General features: G+C 21.5%; 1 protein-coding gene across 2 annotated transcripts; it reads left to right on the top strand.

Moving 5' to 3' along the window:
* Window positions 1–1,783: 1,783 nt before the first annotated feature.
* On the top strand, window positions 1,784–10,250 carry Bma-pfkb-1.1 (Uncharacterized protein; the record flags this gene model as incomplete). 2 transcript variants are annotated; one of them, XM_043079711.1, is made up of 13 exons in its annotated part: window positions 1,784–1,802; window positions 2,188–2,313; window positions 2,688–2,787; window positions 3,366–3,432; window positions 5,051–5,194; window positions 5,661–5,756; window positions 6,645–6,809; window positions 7,601–7,702; window positions 8,162–8,290; window positions 8,539–8,643; window positions 8,913–8,996; window positions 9,354–9,542; window positions 10,206–10,250. In XM_043079711.1, 13 exons carry the CDS (start codon window positions 1,784–1,786, stop codon window positions 10,248–10,250), a joined length of 1,371 nt encoding a protein of 456 aa, XP_042935645.1. The 2 variants fall into 2 exon arrangements, with proteins under 2 accessions (XP_042935645.1, XP_042935646.1); XM_043079712.1 differs by lacking the exon at window positions 10,206–10,250 and adding an exon at window positions 9,985–10,008.
* Window positions 10,251–11,004: the final 754 nt, after the last annotated feature.

Raw genomic sequence — 11,004 nt, 5'->3', positions numbered from 1 at the left:
TTTATCTATTTGATTCATTGGTTTAATCAACCTAATTAATTAATTAGTTATTTAATTAAATTGTTTGTTTAACACTTTGTTTATTTATTTAATCCGTTTGTTTTATTTATTTATTCATTTATTTAGGCAATTATTTAACTTATTTATTATTTTAATTAAATGATTTATTTGGACATCTGTTTGCTCATGTGTTTATACATTATTTAATTAATTTTGTTTATCCACTAATTAATTGATTTATTAATACTTATATTTACTTGTTCATTTAATTTATCTGTTTATTATTAATTAATTATTGTTCATTATCAATTTCTATTCGTTTCTTCACAATTTTAATATTACTATTACGTCAAACAACCAAATTATAAAAATTTTACCACTTCAATTACTGCGTACACTCTTTTCATCTCTCATTTATGTTTTAAATTTAATTAGAATTTTAATTATTCGTCATAATTCTTAGTTTAAATCAGTGATTACAATTTGATGCATTATTTTTTATAATTTTTTTTTCAATACTAACATATTTAAATTTAATATTCTTTTCTTTTCGGTTTTTTATTTAATGATTATTCATTTTTCTTTTTTAGTTTCTTTTTAAATTTTAATCACTCAAAATATCGATTTCTGTAGTTGTCTAATTTCCAGTTTCGGATTCCAGTTTTACCTTTTTATTTATTTTTTTGCTTTTTTTTTCTATTTCAAATTTTGATTATTCAAAATATTCACTCCCTTATTATTACCAATGGCTTTTTTTTTTTTTTGAAAAAAAGACTTTCGCTTTTTTCTCTACTCATTGTTTTAGTCTTTTGCTAAAATTGATTATTTTATTTTAAACTGTCGTTTGCTTCTTATCATTTCGATACATTTTGCTTTCGTTTTCTTTTCTACTGCATCATTCCCTCTCTTTCTCTCTGTTTAGAAAATTTTTAAATTAAAAGAAAAATTACGCATTTTTCCTTTACTGACTGATTCGTTCGATTTTGTTTGCTTTCCTGAAATATTTCAAATTATTACGATTAGTTTATATAAATAATTAAACTAATTATTTTTAAATTTCCCATTTTAATGGTATTTTTATATTGGTAAAATTCCAAAAATAATTAATTATTCCATTATTTGATAATATATTAGCAATAATTCGTTAAATACATTTGTTGCTTTTATTATTTGTATCAATTACGAGTGATAATATTGTGAATTAGTCAATTCAAATTATCGGAATTGAATTAATTAAAAGGAAGAAAAAGAAAAATAATAATAAGTTTGATAATATTACAATTTTATTACCTTTACTTTGATAAATGTCATTTTCTAGAAAATCATATATGTCAATCGTAAAATAAGCTATATTTATAAATTTTAAAATATAATATGCATTTTTACTCTAATATATTTCATTTCCACTTCCCTTTCACCAATTTCTTACATAATATTAATTAATAATTTAAATTTATAGTCTTTTAATTAAGTAATATAATCTTCCATAATTGAATATCGAATTTCTTTTTCATAGTATTTTTTCTGCTTTAATCTGCTAAAAGTATAAAATCGTATAAATCGATTTTAAATTATCAAATAAATGAAATAATCATTTATTACAGAGCAATTAACGTCACATCGTGCTAATATGTTATTATGATCAAACAATCATCCAAGAGCGCACAAAAATATAATTAGCGCATTTTGCTGTGTTAGCTCAAAAAAAAAAAAAAAAAAAAAAAGAAAATATTAATTATTACTTTTTCATATATTTATTATAAACGGAATCGACAACATTTAAATGTTGCTCAAAGGCCCAGGTAGGAATTTGGGGATTTAAACTGCAATCAATTTCTATATATTATTTATATATTTTAATTACATTTACATTTAACCATTTTTTTTTTATCAACAATGATAATTCTATCCCTCTTTTTTTGTCTCTTATAATATATTTCCTATTAAATTTTTACTGTAGGATGATAATTTATGCATATTTTTTTTTAATAGTATCAGAATATGATTACTTGAATCGAACATGTAATAATGAATTACTTAATCAAAAACTTCATTGAGAGTGTATTAAAATAAGACAAACAAATAGAATTTATAAAAGAATGAAATAGAATAAAATTTTTTAATAAGATATTATTTCCTGAATTTTTTCTTTTGCTTCTTTTTTTTTCTTTCATTTTTCAATTTTAGATTCAACACAGGAACAGGTGCGTGTTCCAAATGTTATTGCATTAGCTGGTTTACCAGCTCGTGGCAAAACATACATTTCACATAAATTATGCCGATATTTAAATTGGATTGGAATTAAAACAAAAGGTCATTTTAGTTATTCATTAACATTTCGTTATTCGATATTTAATTCTTTTAAAATTTCATATTTAGAGAGATTGATCATTCCTTTATTGAACAAAATTATTCAATTATAAATTGCTTACAAAGACATTCATTTCAAATGAAATGAATGAAGTAAAATCAAGTAAAATTTAAAAATTATTTTTTAAAAATTATTTAAAAATTATAAATAGCCTAATTTTTGTAGCGTACAAACAAAAGAAAGAAATTGAAGAAAACTTACAAAGAAAAGTAAATTCAAATTTTTACTTTCAAAAAAAAAAAAAAAAAAAAAAAAAAAAAAAGAAAGAAAGAAAGCATAAAAAGATGAAAACAGCTAATTAATTAAGTTATTTTAGCATTTAATGTTGGCGATTATCGTCGAAAAGTATGCAGTACAGAAGATTGTGAATCACAATTTTTTAGTCCGTTTAATAAAATTGGCAGTAAAATGAGAGAGTAACTTTTTTTTTGTTTTTATTTCTTTTTTTCTCGACTATTTGCTATATTTATTATCATTTTTCGTTTTATTTTAACTGTCAATTATTTTATTTTATTTAATTAATTCTACTTATTTATAAGAAATCAAATAATAAATTATGAAAAAAAAAGTGACATTTTATTCTCTTTTTTTTGTGTTTGCTATTCATTTAATCAAAAATAACAAATGAAAAGGTTAACAAAATATTGGAAATAATTTCTTAAACTAATTTTTTTACTTATTAAATTCAAAAAAAAATTCTTTTCTCTTTGATCATTGATGTTCTTTCTTTCTTCTTTTCTTATTGTTTTCAAGCATTATTTAACATATTTGCTGTGCAAACAAAGCACACACAAAAAAAAAAGAAAGAAAAAGAAAGTTTGAAAAAGTACAAATAAAAGAGGAAAATATCAATAATTTATTATATTTAATGAAATATTATTATTTCATAATTTAGCAAAGCTAATGTAAAATTTTCTTTGTGACTGTTTAAATTTAAAAATTTCTCTTCTCTCTCTCTCTCATTTTTTTTTTCTAAGTTAACTTTTTTTTTTAGTGAATGTGCAAGATTAGCAATGGAAGATTTGGATCGTTATTTAACGAGTAAAGAGGGTGAAGTTGCTGTAAGTTTTATAAAAATTAATCCTTTTTCATTTCTTTTTTTTTTCTATCTTTTTTTCATAGGAATTTTTGAGATTGTAAAATGCATCAATCTTTTTTTTCAAGCTTCCTTTTCAGTATCATTAATTATGTTACAAAAGTTGCAATGATGATATTTCAGTCTATCATACATTTTGCTGAAACTTTTTTTTTTTTTCTAAGTTCAAATTTAAAAAAAAAAAAAAATTAAACAAGTTTATGTATTATTATTATTTCTTTTCCACTTTATATTCTTCATCAATAAAAAAAAAAAATGTTAGAATGAAATGCTATGTTTTTAAAAGCATTTAAAATAATTTCGAAAAACAGAAGAATGAAAAAAATGTTTGAATTATTTTTTCATGTTTGCTTTTTTCCATCTTACTTTTTTCCATCTTACCCTTTTTTTCTTCTATATAAAATAAAAAAAGAAAAAAAAAAAAACGTTGGAAAAAGCTTGAAATTTCGGTTTTTTTAAGGAATAAATTTGAAATACTATAAAATAATGTGAAAATAAATTATAATTAAAATGAAAGTCCATAAAAACTTTAATTTTATCCATTTTTCTCTTTTGGAAATAATTAAAAAAAAAAAAAAAAAATGCGCGAAATTATTTATAATGCAATAATTTTGCATAAATCTTTTGTGATTAACTATGAAATGAATGGAATGTTTAAGTCAAATGAACAAATTTCAATTTATGACAAATTAACATTTATTTTTTTTATTTTTGTTTTTTTGCTACCTTTCAATTTCATTAGCAGCAAAGATTCATTTTTGTTTTGTTTAGTTTTTGTAGTGCTGTAAAAAAAAAGAAAAAAAAAGGAATTTTGTGCATTGATTGATCGATCGATCGATCGATTAATTGATTTTTTTTTAAATGTTTTATCAATTTGGGATTATTAGAGTTTATTGAAATAGACATGAAAAATGAAAAGAGTATATTAATTGTGAGGGAGTACTGATTGATTAGTTATGAACGATTATTACTGATCGATTAGTTATACCTAAAAGTGTGAATTACATTAAAGGATAGGGAAGGGAAAAAGTATGCGACAGAGGTCAGATCAAGCGATATGACATAATAGAAGGTGAGATGAAGAGGTCAGGTGAAGCAAAGAGGCATAATCAAGGTGCGATAAGGTGATACAGAGGTCAGGTCAAATAAAAGAGCATGATCAAGGTGCGATAAGGTGATACAGAGGTCAGGTTAAATAAAAGGGCATGATCAAGGTGCGATAAGGTGACGCAGAGGTCAGGTTAAATAAAAGAGCATGATCAAGGTGCGATAAGCTAAATGATATTTTATCAATGAAAATTTCTGAGCTAAGAAATGAATTTAATGAATCGGTCCGTAAGAAAAGCAATAATAGAATAGTAATAGTGAAATTTACTAGCTTATCAAAAGATCAATAATATTTAATCTTTGCTAACAAATACATAAATATAAACATAACAAAAATAAATAAATGTAACAAAAAATAAATAAATAAATATTAAACATAACAAATATATGAAAGAATTATATTCAACAAAAAAAAAAAAAAAATGATAACAACAAATTTAAACTTTTTAAATTTAAACTGAAAGTTTTTCATTCAGGTATTTGATGCTACTAATACAACACGTGAAAGACGTCGTTGGCTAACTAATTTTTGTCACCGTGAAGATCGTGATCCACCATTTCGATTGTTTTTTGTCGAAAGTATATGTGATGATCCGGATATTATCAATGCTAATATTACGGTAAGTCTCATTTAAATTATCATTTTATCAGTGGCATAAATAATTTATTTAATAACACTAACAAAGCAACTTTTTTTTTTTTCATTTTGCCACTTTTTTAAATAAAAGTGATATTAAAAAATGTAAAAGGCCAATAAAAGATGATATATAAAAAAATTAATAATAATAGTATGAATTTCAGAATAACAAAAAAGTCAATAATAATATTTAAAAAAAAAAAAAACTAATATTGCATTTAAAAATTTAAAAAATTTCAACATATTTCAGTATTATTTTTTTGTTTTTTCATCTATTTTTTCCTCTTTGATTTTTTGATGAAATCAGGAATTAGCTTTTATGCTATATATTTGTTGAAAAGAATTGTTAAACAATTTTTTTTGCTATTATTTTTGTCAAAAATTTTATTACTAATAGAAAGAAAAAACAAATAAAAGAAAATAATACTAATAATTTGCTTCATTGATAGGAGGTCAAAGTTAATTCACCTGATTACAAAGGTCATATGACGGAAGAAGAAGCAAAGGATGATTTTTTGAAACGAATTGAAAATTATAAACTGCAGGTAATATTAGGTGTAAACAAATAAATTTGAAAAATTGTAAAATGAAAAATTGTAATGAAAAATTGTAAAACATACTTATTTCATTCATTTGATTTTAATTTTCAATTTAATTTAAATACAAATAATCGTAATTTAATGTTTATAGAAATAGGAAAAAGTGGAAACTTTTCTAATTTTATTTGAAACGTTGTATAAATGAATTATTAAGCGTAAGTTTATATTTATTACGTGTAATTATATATATAATACATTAAAGGGATTAATTAGCATTTTTAATTTCATCATTTTCGAATAAAATAATTGAAAATATCTCTTTTTTTAATTCTAGTATTGCTAATAATAACTGTTACATTTCCGATTTTATTTCTCTTACACGTTTAACACGTATGTTTTTGTATATCAACGTTTAAGTCAACATTTTGACGTACGCTTGATAGCTTATTCTCTAACTATCAAAGATGCAAATGGCTATTCATTTGCTAAAGACATCAACAAAATAATAATAATTTTGTGCATTTTCTCGAATAATTTTTGTAACATTTGATAAAATTATCACAATAATTAATTTTTAATTGTAATACAAACTGTTTAAAAAGTACTGAATTTTAAATTTGACAATAGACATAGACTTTTAATTTCTGTCATAGTACCATAAATTTATATGTATTTACTTTATGTATATTTACACAGTTAATTTCATATATTTTAGCTTTAAAATTAATTTCTGTAGAAAATTTCACATACTGATATTTGACTTTCGTGTTTTTTTTTTTTTTTTTTTTTTAAACAAATAACAAATGATTAATTGATTTAGATTAAAATATACGATCAAATAAATAATTTCATAATTAATGAATTTCGATAAATATTTAAAGAAAAAAATTACAGTATGAGCCAATTGATGATGAATTAGATGATGCATTATCATTTATCAAAGTTATCAATGCTGGTCGATCATTTTTTGTGCATAATGTAAATGGACATGTACAAAGTCGTGTTGTTTACTTTCTGATGAATATTCATCTACTGCCTCGCTCTATTTATCTTACAAGGGTAGATTTAATTTATTTTTTTTTTAAATTGTAGTTTAATTTAATTGAAATTCATTCATTTATTAATGTACTGCAATTTATTTACTTTTATTTTTTTGATTACTCTTTTTTTTTTTTGCTATAATTTATTCATTAACTATTTATTTATCTATTATTTATTTTCTCTCGTAATTTGTTTTGTTTTTTTATTATAATTATGTATTCATTTTTCTATAATTTATTTAATTATTATTTATTTAATTTTTCCTTTTTTCTTTTCATCTTTTTTTTTTTTTATTTCTGTACTTTTTCCTATTTGCATTTTTATGCGATTATTTTTTGTTTTGCTATTTTTTTTTATATTTTTATCATTCATATAGTAATTTTTCAAATATATGAAAATATTTCTTTTAATTTCAAATCAGCAAAAAAAAATTTTTTTTTTTTGTTTATTTTAGAAAATATCATTAGCATTAAATACAATGGTAAAAAAAATTGAAATGACTGATGCTAATCAAAAGAAATAAGATAAAGCATTATTTCTATGAATTCATATTTTTGATTTTTTAAAAAATCTTTTTATTTGCATGATTTATCTAAACAAAATTAAATTGAATTTAGTTTTTACATATTAAATAATGTTGATATTTTCTAATATATATATTTTTTTTAAGCTTATTCTTGTCTCCATGTTATCAATTTCTTTTTTATTTCCTATTAAATTTCATTCCTTTTAAATTTTACAAAATGTTATGTTTAAATTGTTATGAAATACTATTAGGTGATTGAATTTTGTTACAAAAATTTTTATAGCATGGTGAGAGTGAATATAATCGAATTGGTAGACTTGGCGGTGACAGTCCATTAAGCGCTAATGGCATTGAATATGCTAAAAAATTACGGGAATATTTTAAGGTTTTTCTAAGATTTTTTTTTCAAACTTTAATACAAAAAATATTATTTTGGGAACAAAGGCTAAATGATAGTCATTTATTTTATTGATGCAATAATCATTTTCGAAATTTAATTTCTGATGTTAGCGCAACTATTTGTTCAGCTTATAGAGAAAATATTCACTAGATGAATTGTCTGAAGTTGTTTTAATCATACTAATTAATTCAATTATCAGTATAGCTTTTGTTATTTTTTTTTTTTTAAATTTATTAGTTTAACAGAAAGTGAAATTGATAATTATGAGATTGAGAATTGTGAAGATAGTTTTGAAGATAGCTATAATTTACTAGTAATATTCTCGTTTGATAATTTGAATTTGATTTATTGAAAATGTAAATATTAAAATTTCAATTGCATATTTGACATTTTAACTTTGTTTAATTAAATCAATGTTTTTTTTTTTTTTTGGAATATTTTTAGGCTGAAAAAATACCGGGTGATCTTAGAATTTGGAGTTCACAAAAAATTCGTGCAGCACAAACGGCTCAACAATTAAGTGATTTAGCAGCACATATTGAATTTCTTAAAGTACTTGATGAAATTGATGCGGTATGTTTTGATTGTTTATTTGTTTGTTTGTTTTTTTTTTTTTTTTTTTTAATTTATATGATAAGACAAAATTTAAAGTTTCTTAAATTCGAAGATTCCTTTTTCTTCTTTAGAATTTTCTTTAATATATTTTATTTTTTTTTTTTTTTTTGGTAGAAAAAAAAAATAATTTTCTCATTCAAAATTTTAATTAAAACATAAAAAAGTGAATGAAGTTAAAAAAAAAAAAAAAAAAAAAACAAATTTAGGGTATTTGTGAGGGTTTAACATACACCGATTTTGAAGAGCGTTATCCAAAACAGTTTGCTGATCGTGATAGAGATAAATATCATTATCGATATCCATCAGGTGAAGTAAGTTAATTTTTTATTCTTTTATAGTTTTAAAAATGAAAGTAGATAATAAAAAAGAACAATGAGTAATAATAATTTATAGTATTTTTTTTTTTTTTTTTTATTCAAACATTGATTTTTATATCAATAATTAACTATAATACAATACTGATTTAATAGATATTTTAAAACATATTTTTATTTTTACTTTTTATTTATTGTTTAATTGTTTTTTTTCTTTCTTTCTTTTCTCCCTCCCTCTCTCTCTCTCTCTCTCTTTCTCTTTTTAGAGTTATGAAGATTTAGTTGGTCGTTTAGAACCAGTAATTATGGAACTTGAACGACAAAGTAATGTACTTGTTGTATCACATCAGGTATTCTTACTTTTTTCTTATAGTCCTGAAAATGTTGCACTCTTAGTTTAAATTTTAAAAAAAAATTTTTTTTTTCCGTTTCTTGTCTCTTGTTTTCATATTTAATTAATATTGTTCTTTTCTAACTAATTTAGATTATTTAAATCGCTGTATTTAGTCATTTAATAAATGAAATTACTATTATTATTATTTTTTGCTATTTTTAAATTTAATTATATGCTTGTGACAATAAGTTGTAATAAATATTATTATATTATTATGTAAATAATATTTGTAAAAAAAAAATTAGCTAACTTCTTTTGATTTTTCATTGATATTAAGATAGCATTGTTTACTTCTTTATTCACTCAATTTTAGGCTATTTTACGCTGCATTTTGGCTTATTTCGATAATAAAAATTACTCGGAGTTACCCTACCTTAATGTCCCATTGCATACTGTTATCAAACTAACACCAAAAGCCTACAGTTGTCAGGTAGAAATGTTTAAATTTAAAATAGATGCAGTGAATACTTATCGAACGAAGAAAGGTCAACAAGAACCTCTTGTAAGTTATCATTTATATACTCTCTTTCTTATTTTAAATAAAATAATAAATAAAAGTGTTGAAAAAAAGTATTAAATTGTTAAATTTTAGTGAGCTAACAATTAACAATAAAACCATAACTAACAGTTAGCAAATTGTTAGACAATTAAAATCAAGCAAGCATTTAGGAAAAAGTGTTTAATAATTAAATTTTAATCTTCAAATTAATTGTATATTCTATCATACTACGATGAAAATCTTTTAAATTTAGCATAAATAGCTTATAAAATAATTGTACATATTTCATAGTTATGTTTCATTGACTTTTTAACAGCAAACAAATAAAGAAATATAAGCATAAAAATGTTTAATAATTTGAAAAAGTAATTTGGTAAAAAAAAATGAATGAATAAAATAAAACAAAGTAAACATCAATGAAAATGTTAGTAAGTCATTTTAATAGGTCAATTATGGTATATTGCAATGAATCGCAGTTGAAATTTCCCTAATACCTTTCTTAATAAATACAACCTCATTATTATCATTATTACCACTCTTATTATCGTTATTATTATCATTATCATTGCCATTATTAAATTATTATTATTATCATTGTTATTATTATTATTATTATTATTATCATTATCATATACAAATCTATCTTGCCGCAACACTTCATTTCAGTGGGAAATGTCAAACGAAGCAAAACTTTGTCATTCACCTTGGTAAGTTTTATTTTACTGATTCTTTATGTTTTATTAAATAAAATTTAATAAACAAGAAATAAAGAAAAAATTTTTATTTTTAAGAAATTAAAAATATTAGAAAAGAAACAAAATAACCAATTATGAATCACTAAAATGTGCTAATTCCTTTATTAAATGAATAGCTTTTATAAAAAAATCAATCAGTGCTAAAAAGTGATAAGTCAATTAGTTAATGTTTACTAAATCAGAAATTAGCCAGTTGGTTTTTTTTTTTTTTTGATGATTAGCAATATGTTTAATTTTTTTTTGCTTTTTTCTTGTATATGTATTTATTCACCGCTATATTCAAAAACAGATTTCGTAAATATTTTATATTTATTTATTTGATATATTTCTGTACCGAATTGGTAAACAAATAAATGAACAAATAGCCAATAAACAAATAAACAAATAGCAAGTAAATAAATGGGTAAATAAGTATGTAAATAAAAGCGATATAATAGCTGCAGCTTTATTTATTCTTTGATAATTAAACATAGCCTCAAATTGTTATTGAATAAAGATTTTTAAAGAAAGAAAAGCAAAAAAAAAAAAAAATAAGAAATGTTATGTCACAAAACTTTTAGTCGAAAAAAACGAAAAATTGAATGAATTAAAATGAATAATTAAATTATGTAATGAGACTTTAAATGAATAAATGTTTTTAAAAATAAAACAGAGATATGCCTTTTGCTTTTTTTTAAACATTTTTAAGTGAATGGTATAACAGCATAGTT

Source organism: Brugia malayi (assembly GCF_000002995.4).
Source record: "Brugia malayi strain FR3 genome assembly, contig: Bm_v4_Chr3_scaffold_001, whole genome shotgun sequence".
Classification (NCBI taxonomy): Eukaryota; Metazoa; Nematoda; class Chromadorea; order Rhabditida; family Onchocercidae; genus Brugia; species Brugia malayi.
This window is presented reverse-complemented; position numbering and strand designations above follow the sequence as displayed.